We start from the raw sequence: 26,465 nt of genomic DNA, 5'->3' as shown, positions 1-26,465 counted from the left end.
GTCCTTTGAGGAGAGAGCAGTTTCCTGGTCACTTGCCCCTGTATGTTCTGGCAAAATTTCCTCCCAGGCTGAAGCATCCCCTTTGTGGAGGAAAGCAAAAGAGGCAAGGGGCCCAAATCTATCCTGTGTGGCTTCAGTTAGATCCACTTTTGCTTTTGCAGTCCATAAGTTTCTTGGAGACTTCCCAGAATGGCAATTCTTGCTCAGTGTGCAGGCGGCAGCCCCACTGGCAGGACTGCAGGCTGGTACACTGTTTTATGAAATCCTATGCCTATGTTTTGTTTGATCTACAATCTCTTATTTCAGATTGATTTTGGCATCAGGATGTATGTTCCTTCCTTTCTTCCAATTATCTGTGTTTTCAGTTGATTTTCTCTCAGTAACTCAAACATGGCTTCTCTTCTGTCCAGCCATGTTGAATCATCGATATCCAGTTCTAGTATTGCCAGCTTTGCTATAGGGTCAAATTGGAGCTATTACCAAGTTTCAAACCATGCCCAGTCCCAGCACCAGGTCTAACACTAGCTATGAAGCTAGAGCAAGTTCCAGCTCCAATGCCAGACTAGTGCCACCTCCAGAACTACACTAATAAATTGTGAAAGGAAAAAAAGAAAATAGGGAAAGTGGATCCAGTGGCAGAGAAACAGATGAGGGAGTATAAGGGTAAGGGAATAAAAAGAATCAAGATTTGTAAAGTACATGTACCTACTCCCTAAGATGAATAACATTATATACTGTAAGCATGCACCATAAACATTATTTTAAAAAAGAAAAATCAACTTCCTCCAAAAGATTAGTGTCTGCTTCTGGGTGATACTGTTTCAGAATGGAACTAGGCAGGTCTCTGGAGTGATGTTAATGCTTTTGCATTGACATGTATCAGCGAAAATTGACTTGCTGGTTCAATAGCTTGGGCATATTGCTCCATTTAATTATATAGCATAATTCTAAAAATGAAAATAATACAGACTTTAATTCTCTTTCATCTTCATTAGGTGAAAAACAATTGAGAGTAATTATGATAATAGAATAACAAGATTTACATTCATAGAAAGTGACTAGGAAAGGCATTATGGAGGCTTCTTTATCTCACTGATTGTTACATAGGTCTGTATCTTTTGTTGCCATTCATGTTACACATTTCATGTATACTAATTTCTGTCTATGTATGCTAAAGTTCCATTAACAGATATATTTTTAAAAGCATTATTTGAATCTAGTCTTTACCGCATACTACCTCCTGTATCCTTTCAGGAGTAAAACACTAAACTGAATTTTGCCTATGACTTCATTGATTTTTGTACTGTAGTTTGTGTGTGTGTGTGTGTATATATATATATATATATATATATATATATATATATGTTTAAAATATATACTTACATGTATAATGAAGGTTCCAACTATTTGGTTACTTGTTGAGGGGTTTCTCTTCTTGCCTGTTCTCAACACACCTTCCTTCTTCTTATATTCCCTCTTGTATTCCTTCTTATATTCCTTCCCTCTGAGGGGAGGGAGAGGGGGGAGGAAAGGGAGGAATAGAAGGAGAAGAAGGAAGGAAGAGGAGAGGAGAAAGAAGAGAAAAAGAGGAGAAGGGACAGAAGAGCAGAGAAAAGATAGAGAAAAAGAGAGGGGAAGGAGAGAGAGAGAACTCAGTGTATATTCTTCATTAATTTTATCGGATCAGGCTCTATCTTTTTTATCTGTCTCCTTTGACTTTACTTAGTTCATTAGAGGTCATATCTACAAATACAGCCACGCAGATGGATGATTAGGGCTTAAGCATATAAATTTATTGGTGGAGGGGGGACACAAATATTCAAGTAAGGTTTTGTTTCTGAAGTTTGTTTTTTTATTGGAGTCTTGCTTTTCTTCTTCCATTATTTATTCTTTGTCTATTATATGGCATAGAATTCTTCTACATATATTCTTATGTAAAAATATCACAACTTATTGATTAAAATTTTCCTAATTATTTTTGCTGTTATGAACAATGTTACTTTGAACATTCGTATCTGTCTCCAGCTACAAATGTGCAAGATATCTTTGGGGTATGAATCTCATACTGGAATGTAGGTCTATAGCAATGTATATTTTCAGTGGTAAATCATATATCACATTGTTTCAGTAGTAAAAAGTGATTAATACTTGTGCTTGACAGACACAATTGCCCTCAGACAGCATCCTGAAAAATGAGTGTTCCAATCTCCTAATAGGCAGTGATGCTTTATTGAGGTTTTATATCTTTTCCTGATTAAGATTGAAGTTGACCTTCTTTGAATATGGTGGTTAATTCATGTGAAGTTATCTAGTCTGAAATTCCTGTTACTCTTATTTGTAGAGTTTGCAATTGTGTTGTAGTCATGTCTGTTTCAGTAAGTAGCTTGTCTCCCAAGGGAACCAAAGGCAGTGAAGCAATTATATCAAGTTCATCTCTAATTTGGAGCTGGGAACAAGGGTTTGCCCCTGGGTCCTTTCTATGTTTTGTTAAGTTAGAAATCACACTGACTTCTCAGGAGCTGTGAACAAATATGTATCTGTATAGCAACTTTGTTTCTTCTGAATTGATAACTTCTGTGTCACATGGAACTTTGAGCTGCTTAAAGATGTCACCTATTTTTATATATTCTGCTTTGTAGCAGAAGATATGTATGCTCATCATCTAAGGGGCCATGTGAATCCAGATGTAACATTTACATTCAGTGGTATGATTTCTGTCTTTGTGAGTGTGTGTATGTGTGTGTGTGTGTGTGTGTGTGTGTGCGTGTGCTGTGCTACTGATCCTTAGAGCCTACCCTTCCCTATACCGCAGTAATTTATCTTGAACTATCTATCCAAATTTTGAAACAATAGAGTAAAATGAAACAACCAAGAACAATAACCTAATTCAAATTGAACCTATATTAACTTTTGAGAGGAAGTTAGAAAAAGGTATCTCCTTTTCCTTATGTTTAATCCTCATAAGATCTGTTAGGTGTTGTTCCAAATTTTATCCTAAATCTCTGTCGCCACAAACCAGGTATAAATAGGTATTATTTTGTACCTAGATTTTGGGTGCTAACCTCCTATTTCGATTCTCCTAATACTCTAGCTTTGCTATAATCTGATCTCTGGCTCTTATCCAATAAGCCATTTGAAAGTTTTACTAACCTCTTTAATCTTTTCTTGGGTCTACTATTGCTTTATGAATAAATTGAAACTCTCTACCATAGAAAAGAAGGTCTTGTATACACTGGGTCCTTGATAATTCTCTAATCCTATATGTTACCCAAGCCATAGTCTGGAAACATCTTTATCCTTGAAATGTCTGAGCCCTGGCCTCTGCAAAAACTTCCCTAGGGTGCATGTTCTCATAATCTTCATATAAGACAGGCTCTTCTATTAAGAGTTTCTTTTAAAAATTTCATAAGAATTGTCTTCCTCATCACCTTGGCATCTTGTAATTTGAAAATTTATCAAATCCATGAATTTACATACCTTCAAATCCATTTCTAAGAATTTACCTAATGTGTATGATAGATAGCATTATATATGTGTGTATAAAATTACATAAACAATATTAGAAAAAACCTACATGTCCTATACACCTCTAATTACCATTTTCATCGTGATAACCAGATTATTACTAACATGGTATTAAGTAACACAAAAGAATGTGTTAAGAAATGTCACATTAACAGTATTTTTTATGTAGTAGACTGAAGAATGTAGGAATTTTAGAAATAATTTCAATCAGGTTGGAAGATTGGTACTTTAATGTAAATTTAGTTAATCCTTAAAAATGAATGGTGGTGAATTAATGAAACACCTCCACAGCTCTAAACGAGACATTCAAATTTAATAAATCTGAATATAGAATATTGTTCTATATTTTAGTAGACAGAATTTCATATTCTTTGGTGGGTGCTACATCAGAAGACTAACCAAGCTGAAGGACGAGTGGTGGGATTGGATACACAAAAGAAATATTAGAAGTGTGACAAAAATATCAATTAAAAATCATTGGCATAAAAGTTGTGTTAGGAACCCAAAATAGCAAGTTATTTGTTTATGTTAGTCTGGCACAACTTTTTCAGCAGGTCCAGGATGTGACCCAAACATCAGATGTTTACTGCTGTTTTAAGGACTTGAATAAGAGGATTTTCTTTTAGTTGAGGGAATACATAGAGGGAATTTGGAAGAAAAACAGACGTCTTCTCCAAATTCCATGAAAATTTCTTTAAAGGATGATGGAAGACTGAAAATGCTTTTCTTGATAGAAGAACCAGTGGAGGTATACAAGGCATATTATTAGATATTTTATGTTATTGGCATAGACTCATGATCTTAATGCCTTTGTTTTACCTTCTATGTATAATATTTCCACTAAATGTCCAGATCTTCACATCTTGGAGATCCAGCACATTTCATTGGATTCTCTTATATCGATCCAAACTTTGGAAATGAAGCATTACCAGTTCTGTTTCAAAGCCATGGAGAAGGTTAAGAAAGGTCAACAAACCATTAGAGGTCATCTATTAGCTTTTCTATTAATTGGTTATGACCTGACCTTACATAGACTCAATCTCAGATTTCCATCTTGGGCATCTACATTCCTCAAATAGGAACTTGGTCTGATCTGATAATCATTTAGATGTTTCATGGTTTCTCAAAAAGATTAGTGAAATCCTTTGTCCAAACTATTATTAGCTGATTCATATGGTAAAAATTCTTGAAAGGTCCAAGCTAAAAGGTACATAATAACTAGATCAAAGCCATTTGTTTATTATGCAATAGTCACAATGACTTCTCTTTCTTTCACATATCCATCTTTTTCTTAACTTTCAGCAAGAGAGTAGAAGAAGAACATGAAGAGGGATAATCACAGCAGTGTATCTGAATTCATCCTCTCGGGGCTCCCTATCAGGAAGGAAGAGCAAGGCATGTACTATGCCCTTTTCCTGGTCCTGTACCTGACCACAGTGCTGGGGAACCTGCTCATCATCCTGCTCATCAGGCTGGACTCCCACCTCCACACCCCCATGTACTTCTTCCTCAGCCACTTGGCTCTCACTGACATCTCTTTCTCATCAGTCACAGCTCCAAAGATGCTCATGAATATGCTGACACAGAGTCAATCCATCTCTTATGCTGGGTGCATTTCTCAGGTATATTTTTTCTTGTTGTTTGGTGATCTTGACAGTTTCCTTCTTACCTCAATGGCATATGACAGGTACGTGGCCATCTGCCATCCTCTGCACTATACCACCATCATGAGTCAGAACCTCTGTTTCCTGCTAGTGATTGTGTCCTGGGTCTTGTCCTCTGCTAGTGCCCTGGTACACACCCTTCTCCTCGCCCATCTCTCTTTTTGTGGTGACAACTCTCTGACACATTTCTTCTGTGATCTCTCTGCCTTACTTAAACTGTCCAGCTCAGACACCACCATCAATGAGCTGGTGATCCTCACTGTAGGAGTGGTAATCATTACTCTGCCATTTATGTGCATTTTGGTGTCTTATGGCCACATTGGGGCCACCATCTTGAAGGCTCCCTCAATCAAGGGAATCTGCAAAGCCTTGTCCACATGTGGCTCTCACCTCTGTGTGGTTTCTCTATACTATGGAGCAATTATTGGGCTCTACTTTTTCCCTTCATCCAATCACTCTAAGGACAAAGATGTCATTGTAGCTGTGTTGTACACTCTGGTCACACCCATGCTGAATCCCTTTATATATAGTCTAAGAAATCGGGATATGAAAGGAGCTCTTGGAAACATCCTCAATAAAAGAATATTTTCAGTGTGATGGGCATTGTTTCCTATTCACTTGACATGAAGAATTCTCAATCCTTCCCTGTGCCCCCTTCTCTGCTTGCTTTTTTTTTTTAAGATAATCTTAATGGAGAACACTTTTCTTGGCCTGTGTTTCACCTTGGATATAGTTTTGTCTCTATTAAATTTTTCTGCTGGTGTGATGAATCTCAAGAAAGTTTTTTTACAAAGCTCGATGGACATCTTTATTTTTCATATGATATTATTGTCCTACAAATATTTTACATTTCTGTACCCCTAGATTTTAGTTTTCTAATTGAATAGGTCATAATCTTTTTTAAGAAAAGCTTTTTCCTTTCTCAAGACAACAAAAACATTTTTTCTGATCAAATTTGATCCTACTTTTTGTTCAATTTTATAATACACTTGTAATTTATTTTTGTGATGAACCTTAATAAGAATGCTAGTTTTATTCTTTTGTTTTCCTTTTCCTTTATTTTTATTTTTTATTTACACATAAAATTTTAAATATTTGTGGGCACCCTATCATGTTTCCATACACATGTAGAGTACAGTGTTCAAATCAAGGAAAACATATTTATTTCTCAAACATTTATCACTTGTTTGTGGTGAAAACTTTCTGAATCTTTTATTCTACTTTTTTGTAATATATAGTAAAGTATCATTATCTAGAATGATCTTTTGTGATGTAGAACACCAGAAATTATTTCTCCTACTTAACTATAACTCACTATATGTTCACCAATCTTCCCCATCCCTCTCCTATCTGTTCACCTTAGTGATTGCAATTTTTTAAATATGGTCCAATTTTTCTTTGTGTTAGAGTGATGGTAACTAGACATGCAATTTGTTTTTCTTCAAGTAAAAGAGCCCTTTCACATGTGGATGTGATACAGCCTTCTGTAAAAGGTCAGGACATTGATCTGGACAGAATGAAGACATCCAAAATGTTCGACAGAAATTTGGTTAAAGCCCTTGAGGTCCTTGTCATCTGTGCAGAATGCATAACAGCGAGTGTGGAGATGTTCGATGGCCATTCACAGGATGCTATTATCATGGGTGATGAGTCCTTTCTAATAAGGGGCTCGGCTACTTTGGATGAGGCTGAAGAATGGCCCGGCAGGATGTCAGGAGTCTAGTCAACCTGAACTGAGTTCAAACAGGACTTCAGTGTAGTTTAGGGCAACTGTATTTTATTATAAAATGAAAAAGAGGTACTTCCCTGCCCAACTACATAAGTGTAGTGTCCTGTGTTTCCATGTGAAATGGTAAAATTTTGCCTTCAGTTCTTGAAAAACTTTCTCTACTTAGGAAAAGGTACTTAATTTCATCACTGTAAGTTGGTTACTGTGATAAACATTTCTGTATATATTATTTTTTCAACTATAGTATTTGTTTAATTTAAGACAGATTTAGTAACTATGTGCTACTAAGCTAGGAATATTTAGTGGAAGTGAAACTCAAACTACCATATGTATGAGATCAATTTTTTTTTTTTTTTGGTACCAGGGATCTAACTCAGGTCCTTGCACTTGCGCAGCAGGTGGTGAAACCACTGAACTAAATCCCGGGCCCATATGAGGTCAAATCTTGATGCTTCTAAATCACTTCAATAGTTTTCAATATTTTTACCCACTGTATCAGAAATATTACTTTTAATCCTTACAAGAATATTGAAATAGTATACAAAAATAACATGTAAAATATATATGATTTAAATATATGTGCACATATATTATGTAGTTTCTCTATATTTGACTGTGTGTTCATATATAGTATTGCATTTTAAATAATAATATTCCACACATATTCATTTAACCATATCCAGTCTTGAATTGTAGAATAATAATAATACTATTGAAGCTCCATTTGTCCCTCAATTGTATATTCTTTTATTTTGAAGGGACTTAGTACCTTCAGTATTTTCTATATTCCCTTACTTTTCATTAAAGTATTAATATCTTTGTACTGATTCTTTAATTTTACTTGCTCTGTAATGCATCTAAATGAAATACAACAATATTCTGCTACATTTTGCTATTGTTGCCTACTATTGTCTTTGTAAAATTCATCTATGTTTTAGATTCTACTATGAGACTATACACAGAATTACCACCTTTATTTTCACTGACTTTTTTTATTTTATCATGTTTCTGTTATGAAGTTCCACTTCCAACATTCTTGTAAATGCATCCAGTGTGTACATGCAATAAATTCTGTAAAGTATATATCATGGTTATTACTACATTGCAAGACATGTGTATATCCAAATTAGCTATCACTGCTAAACTTTTCCACAAAATAGTTAAACTAAAACTTCAGTCTGAAAAAGCTACACGTTATATGATTTTAACTACATAACAACTAAGAAAATGCAAAATTGTTTAAATGATAAAAAGATTAGTGGTAGTTAAGGATTTGTGTATAGGAGTGGGAGGGATAAAGAGGTAAGCAAAGGGGATTTTAGGGGAGGAAATTAAATCTGTATGGTACTATGCATTTGTCAAAACCATGCAAACAAAGAAAGACCAATATATCAACCAATATTTCCCTTATTGCTATTCATTCCCTTATTGCTTATTCATTCACATAATACACATGGTCATGTCTTTTTCCTGCTTATATCTTATATTTATTACATTGTAGACAGCGTTCAGATAATCTGGAAATTTATCCTTTGTCCATAGCTTATATTGCTAATGTTTTCCATTATTTGTGGCCATTACCCCCTGAAACACTCACTCTCTGATGTACCAATGCCTTAGTTTTACTTGGCTTATTGTTACTAATACATTTACTATGATTATTATGATACATTTATTATTATGATTTAGGTGATTCTTTGATGAAGTCAACTTGAGAACGATAATCATTCTCTTTTTTTTGAGAACGATAACATTCTGATTTATAGACAATGAGAAAGAGATTACATATCAGGAAAAGTGCAGTCAGGGTAGATTCATATTTCTTGCAGGGGATCATCTTGCATTTGCATAAAGAGTAGGAAGACCTCAGTGAAAACACCTCCAGCACAATTCACAATTCACGCTGTAATCTTGCTTAAAGGATAGAATTGCTTCAAAAATATAAGCATAGCAAGGTCCATGTGGAACAGTAGCGTCATAGAGTAAAGCCTTTCAAAACTCGGAGGTATTAACACCAATTAAACACAGGCACACACAGAGAAACATTTTAAGACTGACAACTTATGTGTGAGGACATTGTCCAGAGTCAGAGAGAAGTCTGTGACTGGAAAATAAAAGTCTTACTCCCTAGAATGAAACCCATTTCCCTGACTTAATTTCTTCATAAATTTTTATTGTATATGTTTGTGATACACAATAATTACATTTGTTTTGGAGAATGTGTTATATATATATATACGACATATATAAAATCTTAATAATTTAATCCCCTCCCCCTACTCAGCCCCCCTCGCCCCTTGATCCTCTTTTCCTTCTCTAAAAAGTCTATCTGTGTTTCATACCATGTTTCCTTTATTTTGCTCTTCAAATTATTTATATTTGGAGTTTCTTATATAAGAGAAACTGCAATATTTAACTTTCTGTATCTGATTTATTTCACTTAATACTATGGTCTCAAGATTCATCAAGTTTCCTACAAATGACTCAAGTTTATCTTCTTTATGGTTGAATAATGCTCCATTGTGTACATATACCACATTTTCTTTATCAATTTATCTGTTGATTGATGATTTAATTATTGTGAATTGCACTGCTATAAACATGAGTATGCATGTATCATTGTAGTACAATCTCTTTAACTCTTTCACTCCTGGCCTAATTCATACTGTGTGATGAGAAACTGAGCTAAATATCATCAGGAGTTAGAACAGTAGGACATCATTCATATGTTTTGACAACAATTCAACAGGACTCAGTTGTTGGAGATTTCTATCACCTGATAGAATTTTGTAGTGGAGTTAGCTATTAAATTATGCATATTTCAATATTATTTAAGCCAAATATGACTGAATTTTTAAAAAGTAAAAATAACTCCTTTGTCCTATGTACCTAATGATAGTATGCATATTTTCATGTAAAAAATTAAATCTTTTCCTTTAGTCCTTGAAAGTCCTTTAAGCATATGGAATTATTTTATTGAACTATGAGTAGCAATGTCTTTTCATATTAATAATCAACTATTTAAGAATAGCATTTGATATTTCATTCTTTTTCCTGTTCGCTCAATCCCAACTGCATCATTGATTTGATTCTTAACATATGTAAGCTGTTCCTAGATGTCTATCCATATGATCAAAATAGTCAGTCTACTTCTAATTTTAATCTATGTACTATTATCTATTTTCTTTTTTTAATCTATTTTCTTAATAGCTAAGAATTAATAATAAGTTTTAATATGTAGAAGATGGCAAAAGCTAAATAATCTGTACTTTATAACTTAGCATTTCCACTCCTAGATATATAACTGACTGAGGGCTTGTGTTGAAAAAATGTCATGTATGAAAATGTTCTTAGAAGCTTTGTTATATTTACATGCATGTATATGTGTGTATGAGTATACATAATTGCATATATTTGCATATATATTGCAATATGAATCCAATAAATCTAATAATCGTTGTATTAGCCTAAACTAGTAATAGTTGGATTTGTTCATTACCATAGCATATTTAAAAGGAAAAAATAGCTAGATAATCTCAATGGCAGATTGGAGATTTCAGAAATAAAAAGTAAGTGACCTTTAAAAATAAGAAGAAATGATTCAACTGAGGAACAGACAGAAATATGATGGCAATTAGAAATGAGCAGAGAGGCAACAATTTCTGGCCTTATAGAAACTTGTCTAAAATCTGAACAATTTGAGTAATAGAAGGAAAGGAGCAAAGGGGAAAAGAATATGTTGGCAAGACAGCAGAATAGCAGGTCCTAGGTTTCATTACCTACTACAAACTTCAGTCAAAAACTATCCTAGTGTAAATAAGTATTAAAAGGATTAATAATTAATAATTGATACTTTGAAATAGGAAAAGGTCCAAAAGGGTAGGGGTGGTGGGAGGAGATGGGGAAAGGAAGGAAAGGAAAGGAAAAATTATGAGAAAAGAAAAAATAATGGAAACAAAGACTATGTAAATAGGGAAGTGTGGAAGGGTGAAGGGCGCACAGGTAATGGGGAAAAAATAAGAACCAATGTACATCATGTACAGGTACAACCACTCAATGATAAATGTAAATGTATTGTATACCTAAAATGTACCAATAAAAGAATTTAAGCAAAAGAAAACAACTATTTTCAGACAAAAATACCTTAGTGAAAACCCTAAAAGCTTGGGAATAAGGCAGAATCACACCATGACTGATCAAAGTAAACAAATACCACACTAGAAGTATATGAGAAATAATTTCATTTTTACGATTACCCCTTTTCCTCCTTCAAGTTGACATAGTGCCTTATGGAGAGGTTCCCACCGACCAATAGTTTCTAAACAGGGAAAAGAAAACAAGATTCCCTAGCATTTTAAGACACTTCCCAGGAAAACCATTCTGGTCACACCTCATGGGTAATGTAGGGGTAAAAGGCATGGCTAGATCACAGGTAGAAGGTAGAAAGAAAACAAAGAGGCAGAGCTCACAGCAACCAGCACATAGATCTTATTGTTAGCTGCCAGCAGAGGTACCTGACCAGAGGCACTAACAGCTAATCCACACCAAAAGCTGACCTGAAGTTGTACCTGGCTTGAATCTCTAGAGAGCCAGCCATAAAGACCTGCCTCAGGCCTATTCAAAGCCCTTCCCAGGAAAAGAGGTGACTGCCACTCTGCATTTTTAACCAACAGTAAGGATTAGATATACCAAGCTTTGGGGTTTAAATCAGCTTGACATGGCCTTAAAGACCATTCTCAAGGCTGCCCAAGAATACAGACAACTACCACAGTATATTTAAATAAAGAGTAAAGTGTAGTTATACCATAACTGGGAGTTTAAACCACATTAAACCTAGTCTCAAAGCCATTCCAAGGTCCCATATAGGCAGAAAGGCAAATTACAACCATGCATTTCTAATGAAAATATCAAGTGGGCCCATCTATCTCTGTGATTATAATTTAAGTTAGGTATGGGAGACCTGGTTATGCGATCAGCCACAGATACCAAGGCCATGTTGACCTCTCCCAGGGACAGGAGAGGGGGTGGAAGACTGACCCCTCCCTTGTTTGCCTGCAGGGATGCTAACACCAACAATACCCTGAGGCATAACAACATCAGCTGAGAGCTAAACCAAAAAAATTACATATCCAGGTATGGGGTTGTGATACTCTTTTTTTTTTTTTATTTTGCCATTATTTTTAATTTTTTTCTCAAATTGTTTTATTGGTACATTTTAGGTATACAGCACATTTACATTTCTCATTGGGAACTTGTAACTTTACATGATGCATCTTGGTTCTTATTTTTTCCCCATTCCTAACTCACCCTTCACCCCCTCCACACCTCACTACTTACAAAGACTTTATTTCCATTTTTTCCATTTCTCATCATTTTTCCTTTCCCTTCTTTCCTTTCCCCTGCCCCTCCCACTACACCTATGGACCTTTTCTTCCTATTTTGCATTATTGATTATTCACTCTAATCATTGGTACATTGTAGCTATACAATAAAATGACATTCATCATTGGAAATTTGTACCTTTACATAATCTCTCTTGGTTCTTATTTTTCATCCTTGCCAAGCCCTCCCTTCAAACCCTCCGTTCCTCCCTATTTACAAAGACTTTCTTTCCATTTTTCCATTTTCTCATATTAATTCCATTCCCTTCTTTCTTTTCCCCTACCCCTCCCACTTCCTTCCCCTTTGCCCCGTTTCTTCCTATTTCACATTACCTATTATACATTTTAGTCCTTATTTACACTTTCAGCTCTTCACACCAAAGAAACTATGTGGTGTTTTTATATGTGTGTCCTATTTATTTCACTTAAGAGTATCGCCTCAATGTGCATCCACTTAGCTATAAATGTCTCTAATTTCTCATTTTTTATGGCTGAGTAGTACTCCATTTTATAAAAAAACACATTTTCTTTATCCAGTCTCCACTTGATGGGCATTTGGGCTATTTCCAAGTTTTAGCTATCACAAACTCTGCCTCTATGAACATGGGTGCACATATATCACTGTGGTATGATTCTTTTAATTCTTTGGAGAAGATCCCCAGCAGAGGAATAGCAGGGTCAAATGAGACTTCCAGTCCTAGTTCTTTGAGGTATCTCCATACTGATTTCCACAGTGGTTGCACCAGTCTACACTCCCACCAGAAGTGGAGCAGGGTTCCTCTTTCCCCACAGCCCCACCAGCATTTGTTATTGGTTGATTTCATGATAGCAGCCATTCTTTCTGGAGTGAGATGGAATCTCAGCTTTGTATTCATTTGCATCTCTCAAATGACCAGTGATGTTGAACATTTTTTCATGTATTTATTTGCTATTTCTACTTCTTTGTCTGAGAAATGTCTGTTCATTTCAGATGCCCACTTTTGGATTGAATCTTTAAATTTGGGAGGTCTGATCTTTTTAAGTTCTTTCTAGATTCAAGATAGTAGACCTTTGTCTGAGGAAAAGCAGGTGAAGATTTTTTCCCACATTGTGGGTTGTCTCTTCACACTGCTGGTGGTTTCTCTTGATGTGCAGAAGCTTGTTAATAAGAAGAGATTCCATTTGTTGATTGTGCTAGTTCATGGGCAACTGAGGTTTTGTTCATAAAATCTTTTCATACACCAGTGTCTTCAAGAGTTCTACCTAACCTCTGTTCCAACTGGTTCAGAGTTTCTATTTTAATATTTAGATCTTTAATCCATTTCAATTTTAGTTTAGTGGATGGCAAGATATATAGGTCTAGTTTTAATCTTTGACAATTTTTGACAATTTTTCCAGTACCATTTATTAAAGAAGCTATCTTTCCTCCAGTGAGGGTGTTTGGCTCCTTTATCAAAGATGAGATGACTGAGTGTGTCTGGCATTGATTCTGCATCTTCTAATCTGTTCCATTGGTCCTCAGGTCTGTTTCTTTGCCAGTACCATGCTGTTTTATCACAGTAGCTTTGTAGTATAGTTGCAGGCTGCGGATTGTGATACCCCCTGCCATGTCTCTGTTACCTAGAATTGCTTTTGCTATTCTGGGTCTCTTCTTGTTCCAAATGAATTTTTGGATTGTTTTCTCAAGGTTGGTAAAGTATGCTGCTGAGATCTCAATTGGAATTGCATTGAATCTATGTAGCAGTTTTGGAAGTATGGCCATTTTCACTATATTAATCCTTCCTACCCAGGAGGAGGGGATGTCTGTCCATTTTCTGATATCATCTTCAATCTCTCTTTTCAGAGTGTCATAGTTTTCAGAGAAGAGGTCTTTGATTTCTTTTGTTAGGTTGATTCCTAGGTATTTCAGTTTTTTGGATGCTATTGTGAAAGGAATTGTTTGCCCTATTTCTCTCTCAGTGAGTTTGTCATTGGTGTAGAGGAAAGCTATTGATTTTTGTGTGTTGACCTTGTAACCAGCTACTTGACTGAATTTGGTTATTAAGTCTAGAAGACTTTTGGTGGAGTTCTTGGGGTCTTCTATATAGAGTATCATGTCATCTGCAAATAATGACAATTTGACTTCTTCATTTCCTATCTTTATTCCTTTTATTTCTTTCTCTTGTCTAATTGCCATGGCTCACGTTTCCAGAACTATATTGAACAAGAGTGGTGATAGTGGACATCCTTGTCTTGTTTCTGATTTTAGTGTGAAGAATTTCAGTGTTTGACCATTTAGTATGATATTGGCTGTTCGTTTTTCATAGATGGCTTTTATCAGTTTGAGATAGAGACCATCTATTCCAATTTTTTGTAGGGTTTTTATCATAAATGCATGTTGGATTTTGTCAAATGCTTTTTCTGCATCTATGGAGATAATCATATGGGTTTTGTCCTTGGCTCTATTGATACAGTGTATTACATTGATTGATTTGCATATGTTGAACCATCCCTGCATCCCTGGGATGAATCCCACTTGATCAGGGTGTATGATCTTCTTGATGATCTTCTGCATTCTGTTTGCCAGTATCTTATTAAAGATTTTTGCATCTATGTTCATTAGTGAGATTGGCCTATAGTTCTCCTTTTCGGTTGGGTCTTTCTCTGCTTTGGGGATCAAGGGGATGCTTGCTTCCAGGAATGAATTTGGGAGTATTGCTTCCCTTTCAATTTCAATAAAGAGTTTAAACAGTAGTGGCAGTAGTTCCTCTCTAAATGTCTTGTAGAATTCAGCAGTGAAGCCATCAGGGCCCAGGCTTTTCTTAGTTGTTAAGGTTTTAATTAGGTTTTTAATTTCATTGGTTGATATTGGGTTGTTTAGAATGTTTAGGTCTTCTTTGTTCAACTTTGGTAATTCATATGTATCTAGGAATTTGTCCATTTCTTCTGTGTTTTCCATGTTATTGGCATATAGGTTATTTAAGTAGGTATTGATGATTCTCTGGATTTCTGCTGGGTCTGCTGTTATTTCACCCTTTTCATTCCTAATTGCATGTATTTGGGCTTTTTCTTTCCTTTTTCTGATAAGTTTGGCTAAGGGTTTGTCAATTTTGTTGATTCTTTTGAAGAACCAACTCTTGGCTTCATTGATTTTTTTGTATTGTTCTCTTAATCTCCATTGCATTGATTTCTCCTCTGATCTTTATAATTTCCTCCCTTGTATGAGCTTTGGGGTTGTCCTGCTCTTCTTTTTCTAGAAGCTTGAGGTTCAGCATCAGGTTCTTTATTTGAGCTCACTCTGTTTTCCTAATATGTATATTCACTGGTATGAATTTCCCTGGTAAGACTGCTTTCATTGTGTCCCATAGATTCTGATATGTTGTATTGTCATTTAATTGAAGGAACTGTCTGATTTCTTCTTTAATTTCCTCTGTGACCCATTGGTTATTCAGAAGTGTGTTGTTCAATTTCCATGTGTCTATGAAATTTTTCCAGTTTCTTTTGCTATGGATCTCCAATTTCATCACCTTATGGTCTGATAATATACAGGGGATAACTGCAATTCCTTTTCACTTACTTAAACATGTTCTATGAGCGAGTATGTGGTCTATTTTGGAGAACGACCTGTGTGCAGCTGAGAAGAATGTGTATTCTGATTTTGTAGGGTGGAAGAGTCTAAACATCTGTTAAGTTCATTTGTTCAAGAGTTTGATTGAGTTCTAGTATTTCATTACTTATTTTTTGTCTAGTTGATCTCTCTATCTGTTGGATTTTGCTTCTTGGCCCATTCTGCCAGTCTATTTCTTTTGATTGGTGAATTGAGACCATTAACGTTGATGGTTATAACTGAAACGTACTGACTTGTCATTGCCATGACTTTTTCTTTTTCTTGGGTTCTACCCCTTTGCATTTAATTTCTTGTCATGCCAGATGGGTTCATTCTCCTTTGCTTCCTGGGGTTGTGACCCTCAATGTCTGTTCCTAGGATATTCTGTAAAATTCTTTGGAGTGCTGCTTTGGTATTCAAGAAGTTCCTAAGGTGCTCTTTGTCATGAAAGTATCTTATTTCTCTGTCAATTTTGAAAGATAGTTTTGCAGCATACAGCAATCTGGGTTGGTGGCTGTTTTCTTTTAGGGCTTGGAATAAGTCACTCCAAGCTCTTCTTGCCTTGATGGTTTGTGTTGAGATGTCTGCTGTGATTCTGATGGGCTTTCCTTTGTATGTGATTTGTTTCTTTTCTCTAACTGCTTATAGAACTTTGTTCTTCTGTTGGGTTTCTGGAATCTTAACAATGATATGTCTATGTGTAGATTTTTTTTGATCAAGGCTAGCTGGAGTCCTATATGCCTCACTTATCTGTATATCAAGTTCTTTTCCCCTCCTTGGGAAGCTTTCTGCCATCACTTCTGTGAAGAGTTTTTTTATATCATCTCCACTCTCTCCTGTTTCTTCATTGACTCCAATCAGTCTTATGTTATTCTTCTTTGCATCATCTAGCAGCTGCTGGATTGATTTCTTGTGTTCCCTTATAATTTTGAAGTAATTTTTCTTTTCCTGGTCATTAATTGCAATCTTATCTTCTATATCTGAAATTCTGTCCTCACATTGGCTCATTCTGCTGTGTAGACTTTCAATGGAGTTTTTCTTCTCCTGGAAATCCATTTGTGTCTGTTTTAAGGATTCCATTTGTTTCCTATGTTGAGATTCCATCATGTTCCTCTGGCCCTCTCTAGATTTATTAATCATCTCTTGCATTAGGAGCACAATCTCTCCTGTTATCTGAGAATTTATTTCTGATTTCGTTTTTCCCAGATCCCCTATTGTTGCCAGTTCAGTGGGTCCAGGTTGTTGAGTATCAGAGTGTTCCATCTCATTTCCCTTTGGGGTTACTGTAGGTGATCTGGAAGTCTGGTTTTGAGACTTATTTATGTGTCTTCTCATTTCTGACAGGGGGGTGGGGGTGCTTTTGGCACCCATGCGGCTCACCTCCTCTGAGCTGTGAGAGGTGGGGCAGGGGCTGGGAGTGGTGGGAGGTATGTGGCCTAGAAGCCCCTTCCTCTGGACCAGGAGCAGTGTGAGGGTGGCTCAGAAGCCCCTAGCTCTGGGCTGGGAGCAGCAGGATGGACAGCAGCCCAGAAGCCCCTTCCTGTGGGCCAGGAGCAGCGGGTTGGATGGTCTGATTTTTTTTTTTTTTTTTTTTTGTACCAGGGATCAAACTCGGGTCCTTGTGCTTGCTCAGCAGGCAGCAAAACCGCTGAGCTAAATCCCCGGCCCTGATATTCTTTATTAGTCATCTACAGTTCTTTGTTCCTTGAATTGCATGTTTGCTACACTGCCTTGTTCTAATAAAAATGGGACTTTTCAGACTCCCCATCCTCTTTTCCTCCTGAGGTAAGAGTCCACTGGTCCCCCTTGCTTAGAAATTTGTCTTTATCTCTTTATTCTTTGATCATACCCCTAGGACAGTTTGCAGGCTGACTCCTGCTCTTAGGGCCTCTTTCACAACAGTGACAAGCTTCTGAACTCAAATAGAAGTACCATATGGCCAGTGAATATATCCTGTGGTTCTGTTCTGGGACAATTCCAGTGCCTGTTTAGCAAATCAGCCTGATTTCAGTGCTTAGCCATTGGTCCCACCAGACATCAGAGCCCAGCTGTCTGATACAAAAGAAATGTGCCAGCCATCTAGAGAATCCAAAAGTAAGCTCCATCTGCCAAGGGTTATTACCACCTGGTCTACACAGACTCACACAAGAGGTGGCTGTCACCTCAAAAGCATAGACAAACAAAAAGATCTTAGGATTATAAATATTCAGCAAATCATAACACCTCCAAAAGTAACTAAGAAATCTCTAACAATGGATCTTAAAGAAAGAGACATATATATGCCATAGGAAGCATCTATCAAGCTGAAGAATCAGTAAGGTTAAAGACAGAATATATGAAATTAACAATCACTGGAACAAAAAGAGTATAAATAATGAAAAAGAAAGAAGAAGCCCTACAGGAAATATAGGACGTGATCAAGAGAATTATCCTTGCAAAATAGGAATTAATTAAAGTGAAGAAAAAGAAACAGGGTCAGAAAGCAAAAACTATGAGAAAAGAAAAAAATGGAAATGAAATCTATGTAAATAAGGAAGGGCAGAGGAGGTGAAGGGTTCACAGGTAATGGGGGGAAAAAAATAAGAACCAAGATATATCATGTACAGGTTCAAACACCCAATGATAAATGTAAATGAATTCTATACCTAAAATGTACCAATAAAGAACTACAAGAAAAATAAAAGAAACAGGGCCAGAGAAATATTTTTTAAAATGATGGCTGAAAACATCTAAAGTCTAGGAAAAGATGCCAAATCCAGGTAGGAAGCTCAGAGTTCTCCATTCAAATTCAACCCAAGTACAAATGGCCAATAGGTTCATTTAAAAATGTGCAACATCTTTGGTCATTAGAGAAATGCAAATGTAAACAACTCTGAGATTCTATCTTACTCCTGTAAGAATTGCTATCAGCAAGGACTAAAACAACAAATGTTGCCAAATTTGTGGTGAAATAAGAGCCCATCTACATTGTTGGTGGGAATACTAGTACAACCCCTATGGAAATCAGTACAGTGATTTTAAAAAAATAGAAATTTCATTTGATCCTGTTATATCTTTTTCTACCTTAGTGAAAACTCCTGAAGTATCTTCCCAGAAGAAAGTCATCATATTACAGTGATACATGCATTCATGTCTATAGTAGCACAATTCATATGTGATCAACAAATGAATGGATAAAGAATATCTGATATATATGTATATGTGTATATGTATCTGATATATAATATATATATATGATGGAGTATTACTTGGCTATAAAGTAGGATAATTTTGAGTCATGTATAGGAAAATGGATCAATCTTAAGATCATAATGCTAAGTGAAATAAATGAAACACAGAAGTTTAAATATCATGATTTTTCTTAAATGAGAAACTCAAAATATAAAGAGCAAAATAAAAGAGATTATAGGAAACAAGGAGATAGACTTAGTGGAGATAGGAAGGAGATCCGGGAAAATGGGAAGGGAGGAAAGGAGAGCAAAAATGACTAAGATGTATATGTACCAATTCCCCAAAATAAGTGTACTTATTATGTCTCAAACATGTATTAATAAGTTTTTAAAAAGAACTTTGAGAAGTGAGAGGAAAAATATTTTTTAAAAATAATCTAATCTACTATACTTGATATCTGATACCTGATTCTATCTATAAATTTTCTCCCCTTTTCTTGATATAGCCACAGGCAAGTACTAGAGATTCAGAAGAGAATCCTAATGAGGCATTACATTTTATTCACCAGTTTTCTGGTCTAGTTTTACCTATGGAGCCCATACTCCTTGGATGAAGCATGGGAATGAGGAGTTAGAACTCAGAGATGAAATGTGTTTCTCTTGTGTTGGATGATGGTTGAAACAGACTCATTCTTCTATATCACTTCCAGGTAGTGAATAGAGACCTTCAGACTGACATATTACAAACCCTCTGTGACTCAGATAAAATGTATTTTCTTCCTATGGATGTTTCCCTCATTGCCCTGGTTTCGTAGTGCTGCATTCCATACAGTTATCATATTTTGTCTATTGAAGTTCCTTAGGCTTTCTAAAAGATCTTGGAAAGAATTGTGTGGTTTTAGATCTTCTCTCTCTCCCTCCCTCCCTCCCTCCCTCCCTCCAAACATTACTCTATCATATACTCCACCACCCCTCTCCTCTCATTTCATCTTCATTATTGCTGTTGCTTGCATAAAAGCAGAGGACATATAGCAGACATTTTAAATGGCCTTAGTATTGAAGCTCTCCTGCTAAGCTTGAAATAAGGAGGGAAGTATCTCCCTTCCTGTTGGGAGGATTTAAGGCTCACTGCAAGCTTTTTTCAAAAGAAATATACTTACAGGGCCTCCATCCGGTGCTCCTCTCTGCGGATCAGCCAAGCAGGATGAAGCTCCTCGGCTGAGTTCCAGTTCCTGGCCACACCACGGTGAGGTCCCAGGAGCGGTTTGGAGCCACGCCTCCATCCAGCGCTCCCCTTAGCCCCTCAGGTACCTGCAAGGCCCAGGTCCACCACCCCCCTTCAGGTTCTTCTGCTATCTGGTCCCACACTACAGAGGCACAAGGGATTATACTTAACATAGTTAAATGTGATAGATTAATACTACCACAAATTAACATTTTCTAAGCTGTGCTTGATGCTATGGTATTGCTGATTGCAATATTTGGCGTAACATGTTGGGATTGATCTAATCAGTTTTCCTTCCTGGTATAAGGAAAGTAAAATAGGCTCAGAGTCATTAGAGTCTCCAAACCTAAACACAAGCCATATCTAGAAGATACCTCTGAAAAGAAATCATTCCACAAGGGTTTTAAACACAAGCAACAAAGATACCTGCATTAAGGAATTTTGAAATATCAACCCAGGAATTAAACCAAGAACAGTACCAAAAACAAAAATGAGAAGACATTTAAGCAAGGCACAAACGCAGGCTTCCCCACCACAAAAAGGAAATTCTGGGGGAAATGAGGTGGAAAAGTCTGATAATAAACCACCTGGATACCCTGAAGTGATAGCACAGGAAGTAACAAAGCAGATCCATGAGGCTCGAGAAAAATTCAAAGCCGAAATAATCTCCCAGATAAATACAGAGATGGTGAGTAGAGTGAAAGACATGATTAGGGGCTCTAGAGCACAAAACAGATAAGAAAATAGATGAGATCAGAAACAAGCTGGAAGCCACGAATGCCCAGCATAAGAAAGAAATGGAAACCATGATGGCCCAACATAAGAAACAAATGGAATCCATGAAACAGATTCAAACAGATATTCAGGAGATTAAAAACTCCATTGAAAGCATGCAGAGCAGACTAAGAGAATCTGAAGACAGAATATCAGATATAGAAGATAAGATCACAGTTAAGGACCATGAAAACAGAGATTTCTTAGAGATAGTAAGGGACCATGAGAAATCAATCCAATAGCTGCAAGATGATGCAAAGAAGAATAACATAAGACTGATAGGAGTCCACGCAAAAACAAGAGAAAGTACAATTGACATAAAAAATATGTTCACAGAAGTAATAGTAGAAAACTTCCCAGACAGAGGTGGAGAATTGGGCTCACAGATAAGTGAGGCATATAGAACTCCACTCAGCCATGATCAAAAAAAAAATCTACACCTAGACATATAAGTCAAGATCCTGGAAACCCAACAGAAGAACAAAATTCTACAGGCATTTAGAGAAAAGAAACAAACCACCTATAAAGGAAAGCCCATCAGAATCACAGCAGATTTCTCAACACAAACCCTCAAATCAAGGAGAGCCAGGAGTGAAGTATTTCAAGCCCTAAAAGAAAATAACTTCCAACCTAGACAGTTGTATCTGGCAAAATTATCTTTCAAAATTGATGGGGAAATTAGATACTTTCACAACAAAGAACACCTGAGAAATTTCATGAACACCAAACCAGCACTCCAAAAATTTTTATGCAATATCCTACAAAAAGACAATGAAGGTCACAACTCCATGAGGGGCAACAGAGAGAAGACACCATGAAAGGTAAGTCTCTGAAGGGAAAGGGGGAAAAATAAGAAATAAAAGAGCCAACAACAATAAAACATCATGGCAAGAATGAATCAATATCTATCCATTATAACTAACAATGTTAATGGCCTCAATTCACCAATCAAAAGAAACAGACTGACAGGATGGATTAAGAAGCAAAATCCAGCAATATGCTGTATACAAGAAACACACCTAACTCAAAAGGAAATTCATAGACTGAAAGTAAAAGGATGGAAAACAGTTCTCCATGCCACAGGAACCCAGAAGAAAGCAGGGGTAGCAATTTTATTTGCAGACAAAGTAGATTTCAAGCAAAAACTAATTAAGAGAGACAAAGATGGTCACTACATAGTTGTGAAGGGAACAATCCAAGAGGAAGAGATGACAATCCTAAATATTTATGCACCAAATACAAATGCCCCTAACTATACAAAACAAATATGAATGGACATAAAAAACAAAATAAACAATAACATAATTGTAGTGGGGGACCTTAACATCCCTCTATCACAAATAGACAGATCATCTAAGAAAAATACTAACAATGAAATTCTAAAACTGGACCAAGCTATTGAACAAATGGACTTAATAGATGTTTGTAGAGTGTTCCACAACACAGAATCAGAATACACATTCTTTTCAGCTGCACAAGGGTCATTCTCCAAAATAGATCATATGCTAGCTCATAGGGCAAATCTAAGTAAATGTAAAAGAACTGAAGTCATCCCCTGTATATTATCAGACCATAATGCAATACAATTGGAGATCAATAACATAAGAAACTGCAAAACACTCACAAACACATAGAAATTGAATCACACCCTCCTGAACAACCAATGGGTAACAGAGGAAATTAAATAAGAAATTAGACAGTTTCTACAAGTAAATGATAATGCCAGTACAACATACAGGAATCTGTGGGACACAATGAAAGCAGTTCTATGAGGGAAATTCATAGCAGTGAATGCCCATATTAGGACAACAGAGAGAACTCAGTTAAATAACCTAATGCAGAACCTCAAGCACCTAGAAAAAGAAGAGCATAACAAACCCAAAGCTCATACAAGAAAGGAAATTATAAAGATCTGAGCAGAAATCAATGCAATGGAGACTAAGAGAATGATACAAAAAAATGAATGAATCGAACAGCTGGTTTTTTGAAAGAATAAATAAAATTGATAAACCTTTAGCTAACCTTATCAAAAAAGGAAAGAAAAGCCTCAAATCTATGCAATTAAGAATGAAAAAGATGAAGCCACAAAGAAACCAACAGAAATTCAGAGGATCGTCAATACCTACTTTGAGAACCTGTACTCTAATAAAATGGAAAACACAGAAGAAATGGGCAGATTCCTAGATACATATGAATTGCCAAAGTTAAATGAAGAAGATATAGAAATTCTAAACACCCCAATTACAATGAGTGAAATTGAAAATGTAATAAAATATTTAACAACAAAGAAAAGCACAAATCCTGATGGGTTCACTGCTGAATTCTACCAGACATTTAAAGAGGAAATATTGCCATTACTATTTAAACTCATCAAGGAAATTTAAAGGGAAGCAAGTCTTCCAAATTCATTCCTGAAAGCAAGTGTTACTTTGATCCCCAAACCAGGGAAAGACCCAACCCAAAAAGAGAACTACAGGCCAATCTCCCTAATGAACATAGATGCAAAAATCCTCAACAAGATACTGGCAAACAGAATACAGAGGGTCATCAAGAAGATCATATACCCTGACCAAGTCGGATTTATCCCAGGGATGCAAGGATGGTTCAACATTCATAAATCAATAAATGTAATACACTATATTAACCGAGTCAAGGACAAAAACCACATGATCATCTCAATAGATGCAGAAAATGCATTCGACAAAATCCAACACCCATTCATGATAAAAACGCTACAGAAAATGGGAATAGAAGGTCTTTATCTCAACCTGATTAAGCCTATCTATGAAAAACCAACAGCCAACATCATACTAAATGGTCAAAAACTGAAAACTTTCACACTAAAATCAGGAACAGGACAAGGATTCCCACTATCACCACTCCTGTTCAATATTGTTCTGGAAACATAAGCCATACCAGTTAGACAGAAAGAAATAAAAGGAATAAAGATAGGAAAAGAAGAAGTGAAACTGTCATTATTTGCTGATGATATGATACTTTACATAGAAGACCCAAAAAAACTCAGTCAAAAGTCTTCTAGACCTAATTGACAGATTCAGTAGAGTAGCTGGATATAAGGTCAACACTCAAAAAGCAATAGCCTTCTCATATGCAAATAGCAGACTCATTGAGAGAAAAATTCAGGAAATAATTCCTTTTACAATAGCATCTAAAAAAATGAAATATCTAGGAATCAACCTAGCAAAGGAAGCAAAAGACACCTACACTGAAAACTACAGCACCCTGAAAAAGGAGATTGAAAAGGATATAAGAAAATGGAAAGATCCCTTGTTCCTGGGTAGGAGGAATCAATATAGTGAAAATGGCCATACTTCCAAAACTACTATATAGATATAATGCAATGCCCAAGTGCCCATCAACTGGAAACTGGATAAAGAAGATGTGAGTTTTTTTATAAAATGGAGTACTACTCAGCCATAAAGAATGAGAAACTAGAGTCATTTATAGCTAAATGAATGCATATTGAGGCCATACTCTTAAGTGAAATAAATAGGACACACAGGCATACTGAATAGTATCTCTAGTGTGAGAAACTGAAAGTGTAAATAAGAATGAAAATGGTTAAAATTAATAATTGATAATTTGAAATAGAAAAAAGTCCGAAGGGGTAGGGGTGGCGGTAGGGGAAGGGGAAATGGAAGAAGGGAAAGGAAAAATCATGAGAAAGAAAAAAAATGGAAACAAATTCTATGTAAATAGGGAAGGGTGGTGGGCGTGAAGGGCACATACATAATGGGGAAAAATAAGAACTAAGATACATCATGTTCAGGTACAAACACCCAATGATAAATGTAAATGTATTGTACACCTGAAATGTACCAATTAATATATAAATAAAAAATTTAAAAATATGTACTTACAGAATCCTCTCTTATCTCTAACTCATTTGTGTTTTTGATCCACTTTAGATTGAAAGGCTTAAGAGTTATAATATTAATTACATGGCATTTTCTATAAGTATTTTCATTTTGAATCTTAAAATGCAATCTAGTGTATTTCATTTTGTGCATTTTGTCTACCAAATCTTCATGTCTCAATTAAAGCTTCGAATTTAACATTCTGACACATGATGCTCCCTCTTCCTGATCTGTGTGTCTGGATAATTCTAAGAGTCACATAAAGCCTTGCTGCTCTGTGAAGTCTTTTGTATCTTCCTCAACCAGGCTACATTTAATCATTCATCCTTGTACTTAACATAGTGTTGCATATAAAGGATTACAGTCCTTATCACAGTGAGTCAACACAGTGAGTGGCAACCAAGATTCACATCTTCCTTTCACTAACTGTAATTTGGGGTAGTTTTTCAGCTGTTTGAGCCTGAGTTTTCCCAAGATAACTCTTGGAATTGTTGTCAGAATAAAAGTAGCTCTTAGACCAGTAACAGAGCTGGATTTTATTTTAGCATTGATATCTGCATGTGTTTGGGAGAAAGGAAGTGTGAGCTGTATTTCTAAAGGATGAGAAGGCAGCATGTTATTATGTAAGTAAAATATAACTTCATATGTTATCTTTGTATGTTTTGGTTCCTCAGTGAAAGAGGCACTATATCTTAATAAAAATGGAAAATTTTTTATAAATGCAGGTGTGAAAGACCAGACATATTTTATAACAAATTTAAAATCTGAGGAAAGATTATTCCTGATTTCTTTCATTTAATGATAATAGCCAAATCATACCACAGTGATATATGCCTACCCATGTTTATAGCAACACATTTATAATAGCTAAATCTTGGAAATAGTCCATATGCCCATCAACAGATGAATGAATAAAGAAAATGTGGACTTTTTATATACAATGGAATACTACTCTGTCATAAAGAAGGATAAACTTGAGATATTGTTAGGTAAATGAATGCACTTTGAGACCATAATTTTAAGTGAAATAAACCAGACGTAAGTCTAAATATCACATTTTTTCTCTTGTGTGAGAAACCCAAAGGGTACCTAAGGGGAAAAAGAGAAATAGATATTGGGAAAAAGGAAGAGGCTGTTCGAATAGGAAGGAAAACAAGGGAGGGGGAGGAGGAAGTGAAGAAAAAGGGATTTTTTTAAAAACAGAGGATGGAAGATAAATGGAAACAAAGCTTTTGTAAATGAGGAAGGGAAGAAGCATTGAAGGGAGGGAAGGGGAATGAGAAAAAAGAAGTATTAAGGTACATTATGTATAGGTCCAAATTCCCTATGATGAATGTGATCATTATATATGGCAGACATGTACCAATAAAAATGATGAGACAAAACATTTTTCAATATCAATATTGAATAAAAGATCAAATAAAGTCTCATAAATCCTCCCTACAAAGAGTAGAAATAATGTCAGCAATGCATTTCAAGTGACAGCTGTGGAAAGAAGACAAATGAGCAATATTTTAAATAATTTATATTTATGTTACTGAGGAAATAAGAGCA

At 35.8% G+C, this 26,465-nt stretch overlaps 1 protein-coding gene across 1 annotated transcript; it reads left to right on the top strand.

Annotated features, from left to right (window-relative positions):
• The first annotated feature begins 4,847 nt into the window (after positions 1–4,847).
• Positions 4,848–5,786, top strand: LOC147826094 (olfactory receptor 1J21-like). The gene has a single exon (XM_087182890.1). The coding sequence runs from the start codon at positions 4,848–4,850 to the stop codon at positions 5,784–5,786; it is 939 nt and encodes a 312-aa protein (XP_087039016.1).
• Positions 5,787–26,465: the final 20,679 nt, after the last annotated feature.

The sequence above is a fragment of the Heterocephalus glaber genome, unplaced genomic scaffold, assembly GCF_053883595.1.
Source record: "Heterocephalus glaber isolate CG9 unplaced genomic scaffold, H.glaber_assembly_v1.0 deba00001479, whole genome shotgun sequence".
NCBI lineage: Eukaryota > Metazoa > Chordata > Mammalia > Rodentia > Bathyergidae > Heterocephalus > Heterocephalus glaber.
This window is presented reverse-complemented; position numbering and strand designations above follow the sequence as displayed.

What these genes read in the sequence shown, in the direction of transcription:
- LOC147826094 (XM_087182890.1), top strand. Translation starts at nt 4,848, where the DNA reads ATGAAGAGGGATAATCACAGCAGTGTATCTGAATTCATCCTCTCGGGG.